Here is a 26,791-nt window from a genome sequence, read left to right on the forward strand (position 1 = left end):
TTGAAATTATATTTGCTTTGCAAGATTTCATCCAACTAAAGCACTAGAAGTAATCAGAGTTCTGCTGTTCCCAAACTTAATTTAGGTTGATAATTATATATCACCTTGATAACAATTTTAAAAATATATATATTTAATTGATTTTTTTTTTTTTTTTTTTTTTTACAGAGAGGAAGGGAGAAGGATAGAGAGCTAGAAACATTGATGAGAGAGAAACATGGATCAGCTGCCTCCTGCACACTCCTCACTGGGGATGTGCCCGCAACCAAGGTACATGCCCTTGTCCGGAATTGAACCTGGGACCCTTGAGTCCACAGGCTGATGCTCTATCCACTGAGCTAAACTGATTAGGGCACCTTGACAACAATTTATATTATTTTTGCAAAAACTGAAAAAGAATGGAAGTCGGATTTTATTTTTCTTTAGAATCAACTCATGAAATGAGAATGCTATAGCCTAGATAGGTTTTAATGTGAATGTGGGTTTATAGTCATACTAATATTTTTATAACTAAATTAAACTTTTTTTCTGGAAAAGCTGTATTGACATATTGGAAAACAAATAACTAATAGTGAGGATAAAGGAAAAATAAATAAATCCAAACATTGTCGACTGGTGTACAGTAAGAGAAATTAGCTATCTCTATAGTAGTGTTGTCCCCCCTCATACAAATAATTTCTGTAAAATTGGTCAAGCCAAAACCTGTTTGGCTCAGTGGATAGAGCATCGGCCTGCGGACTGAAAGGTCCCAGGTTTGATTCCGGTCAAGGGCATGTACCTTGGTTGCAGGCACATCCCCAGCTGATCGATGATTCTCTCTCATCAATGTTTCTGACTCTCTATTCCTTCCTCTTCCTCTCTGTAAAAAATCAATAAAAAATATTTTAAAAAAATAAAAAATAAATAAAATTAATCAAAGACAATATTTAGAGTACCTTGGATTATTTATTTATTCAAAAAACACATTGAGCACCTATATGTATCAGGCATTCATTTTGCTAAATGCTATTAAGGAATTCGGTATAGTTGGGGAGAGAGATAAATAACAGACATTTTCGGAAAGCCCTTCAGTGGAAATATTTTAAAGGTATGTAAGAATATAGGAAACAGTTTATCTAATAAGTAGCCTGGGGAAGTTATCAGAGAAGACTTAGCTAGCTTGTCTCTTCTGCCTTTTATAAAAAGAATAGTTTAGTATTAACTGTTCTTTTTAAGTACTAAACCATATGAAATTAAAATTAGGAGCAGATTTTGCTCACTTCAGCCATTTGAGTTCACTATCATGTCTTAATATTTTGAAAAGTTGTATTAAATTTCTATGAAATTGTCTTTGATCATGGGGTAAGGCTGCCTAAATCTGCATACATATCTGGAAAACTTTTAAAGTATTTTTTCACAAGTGAGACAAGTGAGTGTTTTACTGGTATATTTAAAGACTTAGACACCTGGTCTCAATACCTTGTAATGTGCCAGATATAAGATGTTTTCCAGGTGTGCTTTTAATACTTCTGTAAAGTTAGATTTCAGAAATGCAGACCAATTTAGAAGACTTAATTTTATTTGTGAGATGATTATTATGGCAAGTTGAAAAATAATATTTAGAAAATATTTTGTGTTACTTCTCACCAGGTATTAAATATATTTTTTTAAATCAATTCATTTAAGAAATAATGAATACTTGCTATGTGCCAGGTATTGTTCTGGGCACTGGATATGTATATTGCTAGCATTATCAGATGCACCTGCACTGAACTGTTATAATCAGCTTATACCCAGTACATGTGTTCATGGTGAAGCCTGGGTTATAGAAATTTTCACACTCCCCACGTGTTTAGACAATGGGTTATTGAGTCAATTATTTCACTATTACGGGCAGTGTTTTATATTTGTTTAATTTATTCACCATCTTCCCAAAACATGCACAGCAAAAAGAGCAATTGGAGGAGCCAAAACTTGGAATACACAGAGTTCTAAAAGACACAGTATCTAACACATACTGTAAGTAAAGGAAAGACAAGAAGTTATCTCATATAATAAAAAGGTAATATGGAAATTGACCCTAATGGAGGAATGACCAGGAACGACTGGTCGCTGTGATGTGCACTGACCACCAGGAAGCAGACACTCAACGCAGAAGCTGCCTCCTCATGGTCAGTGTGTATCCACAGGGGGAATGCTGCTCAGTCAGAAGCCAGCTCATGGCCAGCCAGCACAGCAGCAGTGGTAGGAGCCTCTTTCTCCTCTCTTCCGCCTCCACAGCAGCACTAAGGATGTCCGATTAACGGATTAGGCCCACTCCCCACGGCAAGTGCAGGGGGCGGGCCTACGCCGTTAGTTGGACATCCCCCGAGGACTCCCAGGCTGCCAGAGGGATATCTGACTGCCAGCTTAGGCCTGATCCCCTGGGATGGTTATCCCATGAGGAGTCCCAGACTGTGAGAGGACACACGCTGGGCTGAAGGACCCCCCTGAGTGCATGAATTTTTGTGCAGGGGGCCTCTAGTATAAGAAGAAAGGAATGGGGGGAGCTAGTAAAGGGTAAAGGAGGTCATCAGGCAGAACTTTTTTGCAAGGCAGGTCTAGGGACAAATCCCTTCAATTTTTGGTTGTCTGGGAAAGTATCTCTCCTTCATTTCTGAAAGATAATTTCATTGGCTATAGAATTCTAGGTTGTTGTTTTTTTCTTTTAATACTTTCTTTCAATATTTATAATATTTCACTTTAGTTTCTTCTTGGTGTAATCCTTAATCTTTTCTTTTGTAGATAAGGTGTGTGTGTGTGTTTCTTCTGGATTTTTTCAAAGTTTTCTCTTTGTCTTTGATTTTCTACATTTTGAATATGATATACCTAATTATAGATTTTTTGGGGGGGTGCAGGGGGGAGAGGTATTTATCCTGTTGGTGTTTTTTTGTTTCTTGGATATGTAGTTTGGTGTCTGTCATTAATCTTAATTAATAAAAATCATTCACATTTTCTTAAATATTTACTCTCCTGTTATATCTATTGTGTATGTATTTCACTCTTTGTAATTGTCTTATAGTTCTCGAGTATTCTGTTCTTTTTCTCTTTGCATTTCAGGTTTGGGAATTCCTATTGACATTTTTTCAAGCTCACTAATTTTTTTTTCTTCTCCACGTCTAGTTTATTGATGAATCTATCAAATGCAAACTTCATTTATATTATTTTTCATTTATATTATTTCATTTATATTTCTAGCATTTCTTTTTTATTTCTTAGAGCTATCATCTATATTCTTCCCCATATTTCAGTGTTGACAGAGCATTAGGAAACACCAGCTTACTGCTGGGAAGGCAGCAGTAAGACAAGAGTTTCAGGAAAGAGGGAATTAATGGGACAACACCGAGCAGTGCATTAAGCAAGGTAAAAATGAAAACATTTCCCCGGGCAAAACAAACAAACAAAAAAACAAACAATAAGAAAAACACATCTCCACTGAAACTCCCTTTTTTTTTCTTCCATGATAAAAATAAGATATACTTGACATGAAAGGGTTAATAGTCACTTAACCAAATAAGGCATTTGGGGCACACATGAGAGTCCATTTAAAAAGCCCCCATTGAATAAAGATTAACTAAAGCAGCAGAGACATAACTTTTATAGTAAATGAGATAACGCAGGTTCTTGTCAACAGACATGAAATCTTGCAAAAATTTATATTGATTTTATCTGATTTGGCTCTGCAAAATAATTGAGTATAAGGGAAATCAACCTCAAACATTTTTTAGATTTTCTATCCCCTATTGTCTTGACATTGCTTGTTATGTGGGAGATTTGGTGTGTCCCATAGTTGAAATTTTGCTTACAGCCAGCATCTCTGTGAATCTGTATTCTTTTATTGAAAAATTTCTTCTTAACTGGGGGTTTGAAAACATAAACCATACCATTTTTTTCCTGAAAACCACAGAATCCACAGAATGTTATTGTTATCTACTTCAGGGAAAACAAAGTGACTAATACAGCTCAGATGAGTAAGAAGAGTGGGAACTTATTTGCTGAACATATGCTTATAATTTAAGCATTGTCAACTTTCAGAAAACCAGTTACAGCCTCCCTGTGACTCAGTGGTAGCCACATTCTCTCTCTCTCTCTCTCTCTCTCTCTCTCTCTCTCTCTCTCTCTCTCTCTCCCTCCCTCCCTCCCTCCCTCCCTCCCTCCCTCTCTCTCTCTCTCTCTCTCTCTCTCTCTCTCTCTCTCTCTCTGTCTCTTTAATTTTTTTTCTCCCCATTAAACTGCCCTAAACCTCTTTCTCTTATGATCAGATAGAGCCACCCACAGGAAAAGAAAACTTGGTGCATTAATGACTATGTCTATAAGTTATCATTTGACATACTTTGTTTTAAATTTCTTGTCTGTTTTGAATTTTGTGGAACGTCATGAATTTTATTTTTATTTAATGTCTAGCTTTGAAAAGAGAGCTATACCAATAAATAATCTTGAGATAGATATGTCCTTGAATTATAAGCCAAATCCTTTTTGAGATCTTTATAATTTGTATTACCAGAAAGCAAAAAATCCTTTTTTGAAATTTTGTGTGCGTTCCCTTGTTACATTTTTTTAAATTTCTTAACCTAGCCACAAACTTCTGTTTATTTTAAATTAACTTTTTTTTGTTTTAATGATACATATATCTTATTTTGACATTTAAAAATTTCCCTTAAAAAAAATGACATCCTTATTCTATTTATTAGTATTCAGTGTTTCCCAAAGTGTGGTACGAGTACCCCCAGAGGTACGGGAAGAGTTTGGTGGGGGTACGTGTGCACCGGAGTTTGGTGGGGATATGCACTGCACCATGCTTAGCTGCACCTAATTTTACGTTCTCATGAGTACGGGGTGGTACTCAGTGTTACCAAAATTATAGAAGGAGTACACATATGTCAAAAGTTTGGGAAACACTGGTATAGAACAATAATGAATTCATACAGATTTTTATCTTTTTTTTTGTTTTTTTGCTTTTTATCTTTATTATAAACTATTTAACAACTTAGAACCTTTTTTAACCCTATGTTAAGGGTTACATGTACATGGTCTTTCAGTATTTTCTACTCTTTCTGGGCCATGAAAAAGTATTTTCTAGTTCAATTAGAATGATAAATTCACATTTTATGCATCTCTTCTCAGAGATGATAATTCTACAGTAAATAAATGTTAGGTCGAAACCTGTTTGGCTCAGTAGATAGAATGTCGGCTTGCAGATGGAAAGATCCCAGGTTCGATTCTGGTCAAGGGCATGTACCTTGGTTGGGGGCACATCCCCAGTAGTGGGTGTGCAGGAGGCAGCTGATCGATGTTTCTTTCTCATTGATGTGTCTAACTCTATCCCTCTCCCTTCCTCTCTGTAAAAAAATCAATAAAATATACTTTTAAAAATAGTATATTAGAGTTCTGAGAACTCAAATGCTGAGTGAAGAGATGTGTTTTGTTTTGCGTACTGGTTCTCAAAACCATTTGGGCAAGGATTCCTATTTTTGCAAAATCCCAGTTAACATTACTTGTACCACAAGTTTCTGAGAAACACAGTTCCTCTAATGTTTCTAATCACTAAAGGATGTATGATCACTTTGGCCAGAAGAAAATATAATGGTTAAATAGGATATGTACTGCATAAAGATCGAGCTTTGTTTATTTTGAGGGGGTTTTAGGAAGAAGAAGGATTTTGATCATTTATCCAGAAATACGGAATCTAATCTGTTCTGGAGTTTAGTTAGCAAGTATAAAAATAAATGAAGACTGGTAATGTGTAAGTTATAGTATGAAAAAACAGATGTAGTCTGATAAAATATGTTTTATAGCATACTAGAAGCCTGTTGCACGACCTCATGCATTGGGGCTGGGTCCCTCAGCCAGGCCTGTGCCTCTTCCAGTCAGAGCCTCCTTGGGGGGATGTCAGCCAAGGGGTCATTAGTGCTGCTGTGTAGGCAGGAGAGGCTCCTGCCACTGCCCCTGTGCTCCTCAGCTGTGAGCCCAGCTTCTGGCTGATTGGTACTCCCTCTGTGGGAGCACACTGACCACCAGGGGGCAGCTCCTGCACTGAGCGTCTGACCAGCGTGCGTCATAGTGATCAGTCATTCCACAGTTTGATCAATTTGCATAATAGCCTTTTATTATATAGGACATATCTTACCAAACCTAATCAGAATTTACTATGCAAATCAATTGAAGTATGATCATTCATTTTACTGACAAGATAGTACAAATCTCCCCCCTCCCCCCCTCCTTGCTCCAGCACTGTCTTTGATGCACTATCTAGGGTTTGTTTTTTTGTTTTTCCATTGGGTGGATTAAAGGATGAGATATATGATCACTTGGCACAAATGCATCAGAGGTCGTCCTCTGGGCATATATTTCATGTGGGTTTTGGAATAATACAGAACTTATTTTTCTTGCAGTGGAGAGTTACAGAATTTTGGAATGAGACAGAAAATATATTCCAGCAAGCTAGTGAAGACTTCTATTTTTCCAGGCATCTACTTATTCCAGCAGTTTATATATGGCCAAACTCCTAGTTTTAAAGCTAAAGATAGGGAATAGTATCATATTACAATGAATGTTTGAATCTTAAATACTAAGAACTTTTCCAAATTCTTGGCCTCTGAGGACAAGAATGCAAGAAGAATGCATTAGTTACTGAGCTTCTTTCCTGACCTTTCTTCATTTCCATCTGTCATTATTCTAAATTTTAAAAAACAATGAAAAAAAAGGGGGATCTGGTGGGTATTTCTGGGAAAATAATTTCAGGGGGGAAAATGTCCATTTAAAAAAGAATACTAAATATGTTTTGACTTGTGGGAAAAATTTATGATGGTGTTTGATTCTTAATATCTTCCTAAAAGTAAACTAATAGGATAGTGTCAAGGTTTATACACTATGAAATCCAAATATATGGTGCACTTTGATAGAAAAGGCATTTATTTTTTAAAAAAAATATATTTTATTGATTTTGTACAGAGAAGAAGGGAGAGAGATAGAGAGTTAGAAACATCGATGAGAGAGAGTCATCGACCAGCTGCCTCTTGCACACTCCCCACTGGGGATTATTCTGAAATAGTTTTACTCTCTAGAAAAGAAAGATGTCATAATATTTGCCTATGCTTTATTTATTTTTTTAATATGTTTTATTGATTTTGTACAGAGAGGAAGAGAGAGGGATAGTTAGAAACATCGATGAGAGAGAGTGGACCAGCTGCCTCTTGCACACCCCCCACTGGGGATATGCCCGCAACCAAGGTACATGCCCTTGACCGGAATCGAACCCAGGACCCTTCAGTCCCTAAGCCGACACTCTATCCATTGAGCCAAACAGGTTTCGGCAGAAAAGACATTTAATCAAAGCCTCCCAGCAGGGATTTTCCAGTCTTGCAGTTTATATTCCTTAATGTTGCTTGTATGTACATATAATTTATTATAAGCAAAAAAATTCAAAACACAAATGGTTTTAGAATATAAATTAATCATTGACAAAGATAATCAGACTGGGATTATTCATTATCACTGAGTATTTTATTTGAGATTATGTTTACCAACATGCTATAATAATATCTACTAACTGTTCACATATACCTAAAGAAAGGAGCAATAAGTATCCCCAGGTCATTGTGTAATGCAGTCATGGTTTCATATATCCTGGAGCTTAATCATTAGCTCTTATGCTAAATAAGGAAATCACACTGGGCAAACAAAACTAGTATTTATTGAGGGCTTTTTATGTGCCAGAAGTTTTTCCAAAGGCTTATATTATTTTAATTGCTCACACCTCTGAGGTAGGTACTATTATTATTCCCGTTTTAGAGATGAAATAACTGAGGTTTAGGGAAATTAAACAACCTGCCCAATATCCAGAAGTAATAAGTAGAGCTGGATACAGATCCAAGCAGTTGGATTCAGCAGAGGCTGGAGCTCTGATGAACTCAGTCATACCAGTTTGAGTTTTCCATGTAGTAGTTCTTGAAATGGAGTTGAAGTGTGAAAAGTGTATTGGAAGTAATGCCTGTGGAACATAAACAGGGAGGGGAAAGAACAGAGCAGGGAAAGCCTTCAGACCATAGTGCACATCTGGGAAGCAGAATTGGCAGAGTTTCAGGCTGTAATATATAGCTGGCGAAGTCTCCGCCAGCCCAATGGAGAACTCCAGAGCAAAGATTGCTTGTTAGATGAGCTCTCCTGGAGGAGGAATGACCAGGCTCCAGGGGTACTGCTGTGCTGAGAAATTGACTGAGGGCTCGCTGGGTGGAATGTGGATGGAGTGTTTGAGCAGATCTTAAGATACCGTGTCTGGAGGCAGTGACCTAACTGCATCATAGACAACTTCTATTTTTGAAGGGCAATCCAAGCGGCATATTTCCATGGCTTCCCAGCACCATACTGCCATTTCTCAGATATCATCTACCATTTCACATCCATCAGATTAGCAAAAATGTTTAAATCTGACCTAGCCAAGTGCTTGTGAGGCTGTGGATGAATATGTATACTGCTTGCGGGAGTGTAACTTCATAAAACACTTTGGCAATATAGTTAATATTTTCATAATCTGCACAGCAATGGCACCCCAGAGAAACTTGTTCATAATGAGTCATGTACAGAAAATTTCACAACATTGTTTGCAATAATGAAAAACTGGAAGCAATCTAAATGTCCATCAACAGAAGAATGATAATCTGTGCCATAGAAGTACCATGCAATATTGTATAGTACATAAAAGTGGAAGGACCTTGTGCTTCATATGCCCACATAAATATATTTTAAGAATCATATAATTGAGGAAAAAATTTTAAAAGGAGACATTTGAATACATTAAGACTGAGCTCTTAATAATGGCACCATACTATCATGTCATAAGAATCAGATATCATTCAATACCCATAAGATTCATGTACAGTTATCTATGTATATAACATTTAGAAACAATGTCATATTTGCTTTTGGATGTTATACACTTATAGTAAAAATATTGGATGCATGGGAATGATAAGCAATTTTAGGAGAGTGAAATGGCATTCAGGAGGGACAGAGGGAGTTTCAGTTGATGTTTCAGTTTTCTTGTGGTCTGAAATAAATAAGGTACAATATTAATATTTCATAAAATTATGTAGCATGGATGTTAGTTAATATTTCTAATGCTTTTATCTATGGTTAAAATATTTTGTCAATATATATTTATTAGTGAAATTATAAGTACATGTCTAAAACTTATTTTGACATGCAGGCAACATATCTACAGATCTAAATAATATAATACATTCAAGGAAGTTCAATACCATTTTTATGAAATCCTTTGTTAAAAAATTTTCTGACAAAAAAAATGTAAATCAATTTTTTTTTAAATTATAACCTGGCAGGCTTTTTGTAGAAATTAACAAGAATGACTCAGAATATATTAGGAAAGGCAAAGGACTTAGCATATAGAACAGCTAAAACAATTTTGAAAAAGAAGAATAAATTAGAGGACTTATACTCCTTAAGTCTAAAACTTAAGAAGCTACAGTAAATTAAGATAGTGTGAAAATGGTGTAAGGCAATAGAACAATAAAGTAGATCAATAGAAAAGAATAGAAAATCCAGGAGTAGGCCAATATGCACATGGTTAGTTGAACTTAGATAATGTACGAGGTAATTCAGTGGAGATACAATTCTTTTAAGACATAGTCTTTGAACTATTAAATATCTGTGAAGAAAACATGAACATCAACCCACATCTCATACTTACCCCACAAAAGATTAACTCAAAATGGATCATAAATATAGACTTAAAGCTAAAACGATACCATTTAAAAAATATATAGAATAAAATCTTTGTGCCTTAAAGTTAGTTAAATATTTCTTACAGTAAACACAAGTTAGAAAAAATGTTAAATTGGACTTTAATAAACTATGCTCTTCAAAAGATACTGTTAAAAAGATGACAAGGCAAATCACAGCTTAGAGAAAAAAAATATATATATATATAAAATCTGATAAATTACTTCAGAATATATTTTAAAAATTCTTACAACTCAGTAATAAGACAAAGAACCCAATTTTTTAAAAATGGGCAAAGATTTGAAACAGCACTTCACAGAGGTCTTAAACTGCATGTAAGCTCATTGGTCATCAGGGAAATGCAAGCTATTTTGTTATTATTATTTTTTAATCCTCACCCGAGGATATTTTATCATTGATTTTTTAAATTTTATTTATTTATTTATTTTGAGATAGTGGAAGAGAGAGGGAAAGACCAAGAGAAATATAGATGTGAGAGAAGCACATTAATTGATTGCCTCCTACAAGTGCCCGGATCAGGGCCTGGGGTGAGGAGGAGCCTGAAATAAGGACCCTGACTGGAATTGAAACCCGGACCCTTCAGTCTGCAGGCAATGCTCTATCCACTGAGCCAAACTAGCTAGGGCAGGAAATGCAAATTAAAATCACAATGAGATACCATTACACACACTAAATGGCTTAATTTTAAAAGACAGATGATAGCAAGTGTTGGTCAGCATTTGGAGCAACTGGAACTCATCCTTTTTTTATTTTTAAATGTTTTTATTTATTTTAGAGAGATAGGAAGGAAGAGGGGTGGAGAGATTTAAACATCGAAGAGAGAGAAACATCAATTGGCTACCTCCTACATGCTCCCAACAACCCGGGCATATGACCTGACACAGAATCATGGTTCATGGGTTAACATTCAACCAATGAGGCATACTGGCTGGGCTGGAACTCATCCATTGTTGGTGGACATATGAAATGACGGAACCACTTTGGAAAATTGGCAATTACATTCTTTATATATCTACCACACTACTAAGCAATTCTATTCCTTGGTATTTTCAAAAGAGAAATGCAAACTCTTTTTCAAATAATATTTTTATTTTCCCAATTACAGTTGACAAACTACTGTATTAGTTTCAGTGTGCACCCAAATAATTAGGTATTATATAGTTTACTAAGTGATTATCCCAGTAAATCCCATATCCATCTGGCATAGTACTTAGTTATTATAATATTATTGACTATATTCTCTATGCTGTACTTTACATTCTAATGACTATCCAAGTGCATCCTTGCATGGACCCTTTCAAAGGAATTTCCTGGGCCTCCACCCCCCATCCATCTCCCGCAAACTCAATCCCCACTGGTTTGTACAGCCACAAGTTATCAGGGTTTCTCTTTCTGACACTGGAACTCTGTGCTGGGGGCTAGTGTAGGGCTGGGACCCCTAGCTCCTGAGGGGGAACCTCCACAGCTGAGATATCCCTCCCAATTTTTATTCACCACCTGGGACTAGCCCATTCCTCGTTTCTACCCTACCCAGCAGCCTTGATATGGCTTTTTCTCTATATCCTTAGTTGTAAGACTTCTGTCCAGCTAGGTTCTGTAGTTTAGTTGTATTTTTTTTATGTGATTTTAGGAGGATGAGAGTACCTCACTTATCACACTGCAATCTTGACCAGAAACTGCGAAATGCAAACTTAAAAATAACTCACAGCAGCTTTACTTGTAAAATTCTCAAAATGGAATTAAACCATATGTCCATCAAAGTTTGTAATAATATACCCAAAGTGGTATAACTGTATATAGGAATCCTGTTCAACAAAAAGGACCTTACAACTTATGCAACATGAATGAATTTCAATAAATCATGCCAAACAATAGAAGATAAATATAAGAGATTTAATTTAAATTATTCCACTTATTTGAAAATCTGTAAAAGACAAATGTAATCTACAGTGGCTTTCTGTGGGCCAGTGTTAGGGGATTGACTAGAATGGGCTATAAGAGTTTTTTGGAATGTTGAGCATATTCTGTATCTTGCTATAGAAATACATTTACTTAAAGTAATCTAATTATACTCCTAAAATGGATGCTTTTTATTGCTTGTAAATCACATGTCATTAGAGTTGATTTTAAAGAAAGCAAGGCCTAGAAAAATTCTTAGCCTGACATGAAACTCTTTAGCAAGTTACTGTTTATCTAGATGACTTTATAGATTTTGTTATTTATTATGCAATATTTAGACTTTCCAGTCACTTTCTTTATTATCTTGAGTTTTTATTGAGCTTAGAGAGAGAGGCAGGGAAAGGGAGAGAAAAAGAGAAACATTAATGTGAAATAGAAACATTGAGCAGGTATCTCCTGCACGCTTCCTACTGGGGATTGAGTCAGCAACCCAGGCATGGGAAGATGCTCACCCAAATGATCCACACTGGCAAGGGTTCTTGACTTCTCTTTGACTCAGTCTCCTATTGCTCAGAGGCAAGCATGGAATTCTGATACAAAAACCCATAAACTCTAATTATCTATTTTAGAGTCTATTTTATATTCTTGCACATCTATAAAAAACAAACACAAAATTTGCACAGCCAGTGGTTAAGTGTTGATCTATGAATCAGGAGGTCATGGTTTGATTCCTACTCAGGGCCCATGCCCGAGTTGTGGGCTTGATCTCTAGTATGGGGTGTGCAGGAGGCAGCCAATTTATTATGGTCTCTCACTGATATTTCTATCTCTCTTTTCCTTTTTCTTCCTCTCTGAAATAAATAAAAACATAATATATATATGTTTCTTGCTATATATGTTTGCCTGATTACTAGTCATAGCTTTATTTCAAAATCTCTTAGAGAGGATACAGCTGCTTTCCATATGGATTGCACTGAGAGCAAATTTATAACATTTTTATCTCCTTACTTTCATTAATTAGATTTGTGACAGAGACACTTTTTCAACACCTGAGTATTTTGCATAGTAGTAGGTGGCCTGACTTGTTCATCTGACCTTTGTTGAGTATTTTTTATAATTCTTTTTATTGATTTAGTATTGCAAAAAGAGTTCTCAGAAGGATAGTGGAAAGACTGAGAATCTGACCCAAAATCTCAATTTGTAAGTGAAGAGGCAGAACACAAATCCAGGTATTTAGAACCTAAGGGAGTTGGAATATTAACTTCATTTTACATGTTCTTTTCAGTAAGTATTATTTTAGGCATAGAAATTACATGTCTTGGCTTATATTTCTTAGCAATAGAAGAATAAAATTCTATTTTACAAATGATAAGTTATCATACTTCCACATACTGCCAAAGGAGTAAACTCAGTAAACTATTGTACTAAAAATTATCCTTCCAGCACAAACATAGCTTTGTTTATTAAATTTTGGGAATACATCTTTCTGGCAGAGACAGAGTTGCATTCTTGAAAATTTAGACTGAAATTTGAGTGTACATGTTAATTCATAATATATCAACCCGGCTGGCATGGTTCTGTGGTTGAGCCTAAACTTCCGAACGAGGAGGTTACGGTTCAATTCCCAGTCAGGACCCATGCCCGGGTTGTGGGCTCAGTCCTCAGTGTGGGGCATGCAGGAGGCAGCCAATAAATAATTCTCCTTTATCATTGGTATTTTTTTTCCCCTATTGATATTTCTATCTCCCTATCTCTCTCCATTATTATCTGAAATCAATTAAAATTATCTTACCTAATAATAGAGAAACATGTAAATAGACTGTACTTCCGCTACACCCACAGCCAATCAGAGTGATTATGCAAATTAATCCAACAAAGATGACAGTTAATTTGCATACATACCTGGGTCCCGGGAACCTCCTCGGCACCCAGGTCACTCCCAGCTGGCTATCAGTCAGAGGCTTTAGGCTTGGGAAGAGGCTGAGCCTGCTATCTGAGAGGTGGGTGGAGGAACCCTTTCCCAAGCCTAAACCTGGGACAGAGGCTTTAGGCTTAGTCTGGGGCCAAGCCTGGGATCAGAGAGAAGGAGAAAAAAAAAAAATGGAAACATATCCTCAGGTGAGGATAAAAATAAAAATAAAGAAATGTCATATCCTATGAAAGACACATCTTGAAAATGCTTAAAGAAAGTTGTCATTTTTTCATGATGAAGGGACTGGAGTCTGTGTTGATGAAAATACCTTGGTGGCTGCAGTGACTGGCAGTGGCTGCAGCAGCAGGGTGATGGGACTGGCACCTTTCCCGGAGTGGCCAGGGGATGTTCTGGGGCCTAAGTGTGGGCCTTAAGGCTAGGAGTGGCCTGGGTCCTAATGATGTTCCCGGGACCCAGGCTGCTTGGAGCCTGGGTATGAAAATTAGCTTCCATCTTTGTTGAGTTAATTTTCTTATTCACTCCTGATTGGCTGGTGGGTGTAGCAGAGGTACAGTCAATTTGCATGTTTTTCTTTTATTAGATACAGTAGTTTAATATAAAAAGAAGTTAAAGCCATTCTTAGAACTACATCATATTTTGTCCCTAAGAATTACTTAGGATTAACAAGGAACTCTGTAATGGAATTACAATTTTAGTATGTTGGATTAAATCATTTCAACTAATTATTGAGCTGATTTAAGGGGTGGGGGGAGGCATTGACATGCTAGTTAATGCATGTACAGGTGCCAATAGAAACAGTTTGGGCTTGAAAGAGCTTCCATACCACTGGAACATATGATTGCTTAGTTCATGAGGACCCCAGTGTGTGGGGAAAAAAGAACTTATTAATAAAACAGGGAATATGATATTTTGGCAATTGCATTAGTATCAGGCAGTACTATTTTTATGGAATTATAAATAGACAAAACTTTAGGACACATTATTAGTAGTTGACTACTACCGTGTTTCCCCGAAAATAAGACATCCTCCGAAAATAAGACCTAGTGCAACTTTGGGAGAAAAAATTAATATAAGACACTGTCTTATTTTCGGGGAAACAGGGTAGTTGCAGAAGATGGTTAGTGTTCAAACTTTGACATTGGCCCACATGTTGTGGCAGAGACCATATTTATAATTTACATTGGATTTATGCCCTCAGCTATTTCTAAATGTACCTTTCTCGGAATTTTTGCCAATAATATGCATAGATTTCTGTTTATTGAGTGGCATACAAATGAATGTAATATCTTTCAAAGTTTTAAAGTAATTATACTTTCTAAGTCCTTTTTCATTTTTACTTTGATTCTGAGGTTTCTCTTAAAAAATTGTGTGATTTTTTAAAACAAAGTTAGAATCCAAATGAGTTTTCAAATACTACCCTGGAACTCTACTATAATTATGCTAATGTTCACAGTACTTTTGGAATTCCTCTTTGAAAACTATATTTACAACCTATAGCAATTCTTTGAAATATCGCTGTGATGGCATTTTAAGGTAAATCCTTTGATGCTGATGTTGATTCTTGAAAATAGAATAAGAACCATTGGATCATGTTTACAAAATTTTTGTTCAAATCTAGTATCACTAGTTAAGAAAGAGGGAAGAAAATCTCTAACAAGATAGAATTATGAAGCAATGAAATGATTTTTTTCTTACATAAAAATAAATTGTATTTATTTCTTTTTATTTATTGATTTTTAGAGAAAGAAAGGGAGCAGAGAAAAGGAGGGAAGTAAAGAGGGAGAGAAAAAAAGAGAAAAAGAAAGAGAGAAACATTGATTTGTTGTTCCACTTGTTTCTGCATTTATTGGTTGATTCTTGTATGTGCCCTGACTGGGGATTGAACCTGCAGTCTTGGCATATCAGGACAATGCTGTTAACTAACTGAATAACCCAGCCAGAGCTTTTTTTTTTTAATTTAAATTTATTGGGATGACATTGGTTAATAAGATTATAAAGGTGTTTAGTGTACATTTCTATGACACATATTTTATGCCTGTTACTCAATGTCAAATCATCTTCCATCACCATGTGTTTCACCCTCTTTACCCTTTACTAGTCCCACCCTCTTCCCTCTGCTAACCACCATACTGTATGGTTATCTGTGTTTATGAGTTTCAATTTTATATTCCACATATGAGTGAAACATGGTTCTTAGCTTTTTCTGACTGACTTATTTCACTTAGCATAAATGATTTTAAAAAGTAGTTGAGCAGTTGTGGCATCGTTGAATAAATGCATAGTCTGAAAGTGAGCACTCTGAAGGATAATATTCATATTCACTTGAATATATGAATTCTGAATTCTGACAAATTCCTCTGAAAATATTCTGTATTTTTATAGTCTGAAATAACATAGAAGATATTTTCCTACATTAAAAAAAAGTCTCCTGGTACAAGTGGCCATTGTACTTGGCCTTTCTGGCTTTTCTGTAGGTGACAATGCTCATGCGTGTGTCTGCTCCTGTAATCTTGGTGCCATTTAACCTTCTTGGGCATTACTTGTTGCTAAATGGTGTCCAAGGACCTTTCGAGCTTTATGACTGATAATCTGCAGCAAAATAACATACAATTCTCTCTGCTGCTCAAAACTTGATCCCTTGTCTTTTGTGGAAGTTGTTGGCTTTTAGAAATAAACAGTTTGATCTAGACTAAATTGAGAAGGAGACATAGACAGATTTAGTGATTCGATCTGCAGAAGTAAATGACACAATTGAGGTTGGGGATAAGATATTTACTGGAACATGCAATTGAGGAGACCTTTAATTCTCCATGGTAAGCTTGCAGATGGAGTTTAAAAAAGCATTTCCTAAATTTCTGCATCCTCTGTATGAAGGCATTCTGGGCATGAGAAATGGTGCAGATCAAAATACAATGGCATGTTGAAGCACCGATCAGACCTTTAGAGCCAAAGCTGCCCTGAGGATTTTAGCCTGTACCCATGCTGCTCTCAATTCATAGAGGCTGGGATGCCATCTTCCCCCTCCCATATGCCCATCTCACACTCCCCCTTTGCAGGCCATCAGGTGGCCTCTGGACATAATTCTTAGAAAACCTTGCTTCACATTATTGTTATTATTGGTCTTTCTGTTAAAATGTAAACATAACATGTCATTTCCCCCCCCATATACTCTTTCACATACTTCATGCTTTCATACTTTATGGTTCGAACTCCCAGTACTCCTCTCCCTCTGAAACCTTTCCACTATGCCTTTGGAAACCTATTTCTGTATATTCCCTTTTCTTCTTGCTTTACTGAAGCATGGCTCACATGTAAGACCTTTGCTTTTCACCCAGTGCTTTTACACAGTGTTTTAGGGTTGGAAGAAGAGATCAGTGTCTTCTCCCTTTGTTCCTTTCAGCTATTAGTACTCCATTCTTATGTAAGCACCCCTCTCCCCTCAACACAGCTTTGATGTTTATGTCTGTTGGTGTTGCCATGTCTCTGTCTTCTCCCAATTTCTTAACTACTCTCCCAGTTTTAACCACTCTTTCCTGTTTTCAAAGTCATGCTATTAACACACTTTGATTTCCACGAGGTTGGCCTTTCTTATATGTTGGGTTTTCTTGTTCTTAAGATATTTATTTCTAGTGGAGTTTTGTGCCACACCACTTTATTTTTTTTAAATATATTTTATTCATTTGTTTACAGAGAAGAAGGGAGAAAGATAAAGAGTTAGAAACATTGATGAGAGAGAATCATCGATCAGCTGCCTCCTGCACACCCCCCACCGGGGATGTGCCCACAACTAAGGTACATGCCCTTGACTGGAATTAAACCTGAGACCCCTCAGTCCCCAGGCTGACGTTCTATCCATTGAGCCAAACCGGTCTTGGCTGTGGCACACCACTTTAGATGTCCACTGATGGCTGTATCATGGGCCTTATCTTCGCTTGCAGCTGCTCAAACTCTGAAATACTAAAATCATACATCTTAAATTAAAGTCTCATGACAACTTCCTTTGCTTGCACATCTCTAAAGTTGCTCAAAAGCATCAGATGGAAAGCTGAGCTGCCAATCTTCTTTACCAAGCCTGCTTCTTCTCCTGAGGTTTCATGTTTTTTAAATAGACCCCATTCTGTACCAAGTTGCCAAGCTAGAAACTTGGAATTCATTCTTGATTTCTTCTTTCTGATCATCTGCTTCTCTCCACCTAATATTGTCAATTCTGTCTCCTAATATTTCTTGAGTTCATTTTCTTCTCCTTGTCACCATTCTCTTTCCAGATGCAGACCTGGAGTTTTGCAGCAGCCTACTAAGGAAACTTCCTGCACATAGTCCTGCTTCTCTAATCCATCCTTCACCCTGACCACACAGAATTGGTCTAAAATGCAAACTGATCACATCACACCCCTGTTTAAATATACTCTTAGGATCCAGTGCAAATCCCTGAACACAGATTAGAGGTCCTGCATATCTGGCTCTTTTTACCTCTCTATCCTTAATTCTTGTTTCTTTCCCATCATACATTATGATTTAGTCATGTTTATTTCAGTTCCTGGAATATGCATTGTTTTATTTAACTCTGAGCCATTGAGGATGTTCCCTCAAGACAAATTCTTCGTCTTCCTCTTAGTTTGACAAACTCCTACTCACCTTTCAGGCTTCAGCTTTCTCTAGAAAGGTTATTTTAATCCCCATAATTCTGGATGGGTGCTTGTTTTCTGAATTTTGGCATCCTGAAGTTGCTCTATTCAAATACTTATTCATCTGTATTACAATCCCTATTTACTATATTTGTCATAAACTTTGTGAGAGCAGAAATGTGTCAACAGCACCTAGAACATTCCTGATTCCTAGTAGGTACTTTTAGTTTATCATTTGCTTCCCAATGAGACTGTAAGCATTTAAGGGCGAGACCCATGCTTCCTATTTGCTGCTTAGTTATTTGACCATTCTCAGACCTCAGTTACATTATTAAACATGAGTAATTTGTAATAAACCATCTCTAAGGTTCCTATCAGAACTAAAGTGCTCTATATCTTAAATGCTGCATAGAGTCCTGTAAGTCATTAATCCTAAACAAAACAAAACACTTACTGTATCTTTTGGGAAAAATTAAAATGTTTTTGGTTGACTTGGTTAGAGTGAATTCTTGATATTTTATAACCAAAGAAAAAGACTAATGTTTTCACCATTATCTGCCTATATACTTTTTATAATAAAAAATGTCTAGTGTATTGAATGCATACAAATGCTATCTTACTAGATTTATGATAAAGTTGTAACTCTTTTAATTTATCAATGCAATGCTTTACTTTTTAAATACACTGTTTACTTTATTGACTTGACCATGATGTTATTGTTCTATGGAGCCTGATAGTACCTTGAACACAGTCCTGTGGGTCAATTAGCACTATGAACTCAACCATGGCCCTTAATCTCTCTTGAGCTCCGGTATCTTCATCTGTAAAATGGATGACAATACATGGCCTAATCAGTTTACTGAGGAATTAAATGAGACAATCCCTATAAAGTGTGGAGCTCAGTGTCCAGCACTTAGTAAGCACTAGATATGCTCATTAGTCACCATATAGTGAGATTTTCATCTGATTTAACAGTGCCACAAGAGAAAAAAAGCTCTCCAGTTCTTACATGTTAATTTTATGGGTGGTATTTCTGTTACTTTTTAAAACCATTTACACCCACTGGTTTATGTGATATTTTGATCATAAAATAGTAGGTTCTTTTTGTAGTTATGTAGAATTGAATTGGCTTACTTCCTTGTGTTCCACTGCTCATAATTTCATAGTGACAAGGCTGGTTCAATATGGAACAAAACACCCTTTATATGGCTGCCTTTTTTTTTTTTATATGATGCAAGTTGCTTCTGTCATAAAATGAATTCAGAATGCCTGTCTCTAAATCTTTTGGAGTCAAATCAGAGTTAACTATCAGGTAGAGGAAAGTTGTGAATTTAAAAGATAATTTTAAAACAAACTCTTGTAAATGAGAAGGTATCTTGTGCACCATTTTACTACCTATTCCTATGCTTTGCTTTCACTTAGAAAACAGCATAAATTTATAGTCTGACCACATTGTGTCCTAAACACCAAAGGCAAATGACATTGAGGGGATTTCATCTTAACCGCAGAGAAACTGTGACAAGCCCAAAACCACAGGATCAAGTAAGTGGTAGATCCAGGAATAGAACTGAGAAGGCTCTGATTCCTCCTCACATGCTGAAACCACAAGGTTCTGCTGCTTTGGGACATAATGATAGATCAGCTAATGCTGCTGGGCCGCTAGTACGTGACACATTGGGGTCAACCATATGAGGGCACTGTCTGAAAGCATGCAGCCTTTACTTTCTAAAGGCCTGCGTGGAAACCAGAGACACAGGAAGGAGCCATTGCAGGCACTGGGTGTTTATTGACTGATATTTGTGTTTGAGGTAATCAGTTGCTACCACAAAGTTTGTTTCTCTGCTAAGATTGTAAAAAAAAAACAAAAACAAACAAAAAAAAAACAAACCACTGCATAATATTTATAACCAGAGAAGGCCATTCTTAATAATATTTTAGTAATTTTTAATAAAGCTAGAATAGCATCACATATGAAAGAACCATATGATTTGTTTGTTTCTTTAAAAAATCGACCTCATTCCCCCATTGTACTTTACAGTTTTTGTATCTTGTGCCTTTACTTGATTTCCGTAGCACTGAAATGGTTGGTTTGAAGGATTTGTTTTGCTATTTCTTTTCCTCTTTGGGGACCAGATATGCCAACCTCCTCACTCTGTCATGCCATAAGCAGTCTTATCCTTTGTTGCTATTTTCTGTGGATAAAATTTAATTGTTTTTACTTACATTTTGCTGTTTTATTATATCATAAACCTTCTTGCTAGGGTTATTTTCTTTCTTCCTTTAGGAGATCCTTTAGTAAAAGTCCTTTAGCATTTATTTATCTAAAGATGTCTTCTTTCAACCTTACTCTTGAAGAATTACTTTGCTACTTATACTATTCTAGGATGACAGTTATTTTCTTTTAGGCCTTCGAAAATATTTTACTGTCTATGACTTCTATTGTTGCTGTTAAATAATAAAATATGTCTAGTGATGATAGGGTACTCATCTGCCATCTTTGGATGATGAGCACTTATATGTATCACTTCATTTAACCTTGATAACAATTGTATTGCAATATGCCATTATTATTCTCATTTCTCCTAATGGAGGAATAGATACAGGCCAGTTAAGGATACAGAATAAGTAAGGAGGGCAGGATTTCACCCCTGGAGCTCCGACTCTAGAACCAAGGTTTTTAAACAACTACCACAGCCAAGCAACTACTTAAAGAGAATGAGATAATAATATTGTAATAACTATGGATGGTGCCAAGGGGATACTTTATATTGAAATATTGGGGGAACTACTTTGTAAAGTATATGATTGCCTAACCACTATGATATATGGTATGCCTCAAACTGATATAAAATATTTAAAAATATATAAAAAAATAGAATGAAAGATAAATAACATTATTAAATTATAAAGTTATTTTTTAAAATTTACTAATTACAACAGGGAGACATTTTTTTCTGGGTGGAAAGATTAGTAGACAAATCATCACTGTTAGACTATCATTACCCAGCAGGGTCAACATGCTCCTACCTGTTGCTTATCTACAAGGTGAGAATAATAAATACTGCATAGGTGGTTGTGAAGGATAAGTCACTACACATGGGCTCACACACACACAAAAGTGAAAAAGTATTTGTTGTTATTAGCACAGAAACTAACCTGACTATACATCAGAATATAGTAACTGATTACAGGTGATGAGAGAAAGGATGGACTATTAAATAAATGGTGCTGGTATAGTTGTGTGAATTATATAGATAACAGAAATTTCTATCTATCTTTCTGAAAAATCTACATCCAAATAGTAAAAAATAATATCAGATATAGAGCTTAATTATTGTCTAAATTCATGATATAATTAGAACAAAATTTTGATTAATAGTTAAAATGTATGTAGAGAAGGCTGTAACAAGCATACCACCAAAGGTATAAATTATAAATAAAAAATGGAAAGACCTGATCACATTAAAATTTAAAATTTCATGGTGAAGGAATTGAGCAAAAAAGAAGAAAAGGAAAATGGGAACGCATGGACATGGACAACAATGTGGTGATGGTTTGTGGGGGAAGGAGATGAGTGGAGGTAGAAGAAGCATAGAAGGGATAAGTGGTGTTGGAAAAATTTGTTTTAATTTCTTTTGTAAAAACAAACACTGTAAATGATTAATGGCACAATATACGACAGTAGGGAAATCTTCTGTAACATATATAACTGAAAGTTAATAATCTTAATTTGTAAAGAGATCTTATGAAATAATAAAGAAAAGGACCATAAGAATAGCAAAATTAACCAAATAACATGCAATCTTCCAGAAAGAATTACAATTAGACATGGGGGAAATGTCGTTTCACCAGTAATGATAAAAAATACACAAAAAATCAGATACCAATTTTCACTTATGAATTTAATGTGATTTAAAAAGATAGTTCATCAAGGACAAATATAATAATTCATTAAAAACCACAATGGAAGGAAATAATTACAGTCTTTGTTGGATCCGAAGAAAGTGACCTCATCTGCATTGTGATAGCACAATGCTGTGGTTTGAGACGGTCTTTGGGGTATAGGCATACTATAGACAAGAAGTGAGAGGTTTGGCGATGGGGTGGAGGGAGAACAATAAATAACCATAGTTTTGGTTTTGTCACGGCTAAGGAATCAGGTTTTAAAAAGAGGGAGTCCTGAGAATCCTTGAAGACAGGAAGGGACCAGTAGAGAAGGAGAAATGGAAGCTGTTAGTACAGAGAAGTAAAGTTGAAGCAATAAGTCCATAGAAAGATTAGAAACAGGAAGTAAACATACCTCAGAAGTAGATTGGGGGGGAAAGAAGTAAAAGTATGAAGATTTTTAAATGGAGAGGAAAGATAGGAAAGCTAAGATTGTTCTCTCTGGATAGCATTAATCTTAAGGAGGGAGTGACTGATAAGAGATTGATTGTTTATGGGACTAGGAGAATAAAAAAAAGGTTTGAAAAAGCCACTTTGGGATCATGGAGTGGACCAATAGGCAATGAAAACAAATATTACGGGTTAAGGTCCTGGCTAAGACTCTATAGCATGGAATTGCGTGCTAAGTGGAGTGAGGGGAAAGGAGGGAAAATCTGTCTTTGGCATATAGCCGTGAAACAAGCTGTAATGAATTAGGAGGAGAGGAAGGACCAGAATCAAGATATTATGTGCTGGAGAAAGAGTGGAAGAGATGAAAGACGGGTCTAGGGACAGAGAGAGGAGTATTTTAGAATTTAAGATCTTGGCAATAGAACTTTTAGACCATTTGCTTCTTCCTCTTAATTCATAATTTATTAGCTGATCTTTGCTCATATGGAAATGTTCTAATTATTTTTATTTGAATAAAACATTTTTACCATGAAAGTATTATTTTTTTAATTATATAAGTTTCAGGTGTACAACATTGCAATTTGACATCTGTATGGATTACAAAGTGCTCACCTCCAAAAGCCTAGTGACCATCCATCACAGTGTATTTGCCACTCTTCACTCCTTTCACCACATCCCAATTCCCTTCCCCTCTGGTAACCACTCGTCCTCTTTATCTATGAGTTTGGTTTTTGTTTATTTTTTTTAAAACTCCACGTATGAGTGGAATCATAAGGATATAATGCTAACTCCTTCTGACTTAGCATTATATCCTTAAGGTGCATCCATGTTGTCACAAATAGCAAGATTTTATTCTGTTGTATTCTGTTATATCCCACTATATATATATCACATCATCTTTATTCATTCATCCATTGATGAGTACTTAGGTTGTCTAATTTCCATATCTTAGCTATTATAAATAATGCTGCAATGAATGTAGAAGTTATATGTCTTTTTTAATTAGAGTTTTTATATTCTTCACATAAATATTCAGAAGTGAAATAACTGAAACATATGGTTGTTCTTATATTTTTGAAGAATCATCATACTATTTTTCTTAGTGGCTTTATAAATTTACAATCCCACCACCACAAGTCTTCTCTTTTCTCCATGTTTTCTCCAGAATTCACTGTTTTTTTTGTCTTTCTTTATGCTAGCCATTCCTACAGATGTGAATGAAATTTCATTGTGGCTTTGGTTTGCCTTTCCGTAATAATTAGTGATGTTGAACATGTTTTCAATTGCCATTTCTTTTGAAGACCTAATGAATGGTTGTAATATAGTTATATAATATTTGTGTAACAGTTAACTGGTGGCTACTTTACAGACCACTGCAAAGGGAATTGATAAGTGACTTTGAGACACTGATCTACTGTATCATTATGCATCCTATCTTCAAGTAAGGGTTATAGCACATTAAAATTAGACAGTTTATATTTCCTTTCTGAATTCCTCTCACAATTCGGGACCCCCTGGGGGATGTCGGAGCACTGGTTTTGGCTGGATCCCAAGGGGTCCCAGATTGCCAGAGGGTGGTTCTCGGGTGATGCACCCCGAAATCAGGCTCCCTCCTCTCTGGTTTCAGGTGAGTCACCCAAGAACCACAGCTGCCAAGTCACTGCAGCTCAGTGGCTCCTGTGTTGAGCGTCTGCCCCTGGTGGTCAGTGAGTGTCATAGCTGCCAGTTGGCTGGTTGAATGGTAGGCTGGTTGCTTAGGGTTTTATATATAGATGTTATTTCATTAACCTTTCTAACATGAATGTTTTGTCCCATAGGTATGGCATGGATTGCCTTATTCAATTTGAAGATTTTGCCAATGTAAATGCATTTCGTCTCCTGAACAAATATCGAAACCAGTATTGCACATTCAATGATGATATTCAAGGTAATAAAATTTTCACTGCCTGTGGACAAGAATAGTTTCTGCTAATGGTTGCCAGAGTGGAGGAGGTTGGAGAAATGAGTGAAAAGAGTTAAAGAGTATAAAAGATACATATGTTGTGGGGTCAAACCCTGGGTTCAAAATAAGACCACCAAAGGCTGATGATTGATTAAAAAAGCAGGCAAGGATTTATTAAAATAACTGGTCAGGACAGTCACAAGAGCACCACACGCAGGTGGACTCCACATGACTGCACTGTTTCAGGGGTAGGCAGTCCCTTTTAAAGATTCAAACCACAGGAATTTTCCTTTGTTCTAAATTCTTAATCGTAAAGATTACATTCTAAAGCTGGGGTCAGCCCTAAGGGTCTTTCCCGTTCACATCCTGCTGGACATTGGAATGTGGCCCTATCTTGCGATAGATAACACAGAAGCAGAGCTCAGAGGTTATCTACAGTTTCTGTCTCTGAAGGTTACTGAGTCAGTGGGAATCAATCTCCTGTGGTCCTGGTCCCAGGCAAGGGAAAATTGCCTTAGCCTCCAGGTCTCCACCTGGAAGCTGAGGTAAACATTCTGTGTTTAATCAGGTACAGGAGCCAGACTTAGCAGGGTTAAAATTCAAACAGCAGTTTTTACCTGAGATATATACTCTTAATGTCTTATTTCAACAAACTCCTAGTTATGAAAGAAATAAGATATGGTATTATAGACAGTAATATCATAATATGGTGACAGATGATTACTAGACTTATTTTGATGACCACATTTTAAGGCATACAATGTGGAATCATGTTGTACACCTGAAACTAATATAATTTTGTATGCAAATTATATGCAAAAATTTAAAAAAAAGAATATCTACTGAATGCCAGGAATTATGCTTCATGATTTGATACATTATTCTTATTTTCTTTCTTATACTGTATTTGAGAAAAGTATTCTGTGACACTGGAATATATCATATAACCCATGAGCTAAAGAACGAGCTCCCCAAAATCTGATAAAATTTCATGATTACAGCTAACAAGAAATCAAACTGAAAATGTACCGTTCATTGTTTTAAAATAAACTGCATATACTTTTCTCTTTAGCTATTATCTCAATCGGCCACAATTTCTAAACTTCATCCCAATAAAAGCCATCTTTCTATATAGTGCATTGATTTTTACTATTTCGTTTTTGATAGAGTGTAGTTCCTGTACTACCTGCTTTTGTCTGTTACTTGTGTTCATTTGTTTGTCTCTTTTCTTTTTAAACCCTGATAGACAGCCCTAGAAAGAATTCTGAAAGCGATTTGATTAGGCTAGTGGGAGGTGGTTTAATAAATTTAAAAAAAATATTTTTTATTGATTTCAGAGAGGCAGGGAGAGGGAGAGATGGATAAAAACATCAATGATGAGAGAGAATCATTGATCAGCTACCTCCTGCATCCCCTCTGCTGGCGCCCTGGTAAGTGGGGCATATGCCCAGACCAGGAATCTAGGTCAACACTCAACACCTGAGTTCAGCCTCTTAGCCTTGCAGCTGTGATTGTTGTTTTGTGAGCACTTTCATACCTTAGCAACATTAGCACTCTTGGTGGCCTCTTTATGTTTCAACATTATGCTAATTTCTGTCAGCAACAAAAGCATTCTCTTCTTTGTTGGGTGAGAGACACTTTTTGTCAAGCTGAGATCAGCCGGAAAGGTTATCAAGTCATGGAGGCATTCAGTACTGGTTTTTCATCCCCAGTAACCTGCCCTCAAATGTAATCAACATCCATTTGGTCTACCTATTTTCACATAGGAGTTTTAAAATAAAACTGCCTTAGCCTCAAAATGAATAATTTGAAAAAAATACATCTAATCTGACAAAAGAAAACTTGTGGCCACTTATAAGGTTTCTCACTAGAAATGACCAAACCATTTTTCCATACCAAATAGTGTCCTTAGTGACACATTTCCCACATATGCTTCTATTTTACCTTTTTAACCTTATGTTTTTACCATTTTTCCCACAAATGTAATACTTTCCCCACTGTGGGCATAGGAATTGCCTTCCAGTGCCAACAAAAAGAATTATGTAAGTATTACAGCCTTACCATGTAAATAAATGTTTTTACATTGAACCCTTGGGGAATTTTTTAAAACAGATGTGTTATTTAAAGATATTATTTTATGAATATATTTGATTTTTTAAAATATTTAAAATTCTACTGTATTAATGATCTAAAATAATCATAAGTAATAGAGATTTTGGTTCAAAATTTATTTAGTTCATAATGCATTCTAATTATAAATTATTTTTAACTGAAAAAAAT

General features: G+C 36.0%; 1 protein-coding gene across 2 annotated transcripts in view; it reads left to right on the plus strand.

Moving 5' to 3' along the window:
• Positions 1-26,791, plus strand: part of ME1 (malic enzyme 1) — a 133,776-nt gene that overhangs the window by 75,897 nt on the left and 31,088 nt on the right. For both annotated transcript variants that reach the window (XM_036414831.2, XM_036414832.2), the window contains exon 7: positions 24,387-24,496. In XM_036414831.2, coding sequence (XP_036270724.1) covers positions 24,387-24,496 — 110 coding nt within the window. The remainder of the gene's footprint in view (positions 1-24,386; positions 24,497-26,791) is intronic.

The sequence above is a fragment of the Pipistrellus kuhlii genome, unplaced genomic scaffold, assembly GCF_014108245.1.
Source record: "Pipistrellus kuhlii isolate mPipKuh1 unplaced genomic scaffold, mPipKuh1.p scaffold_m20_p_5, whole genome shotgun sequence".
NCBI lineage: Eukaryota > Metazoa > Chordata > Mammalia > Chiroptera > Vespertilionidae > Pipistrellus > Pipistrellus kuhlii.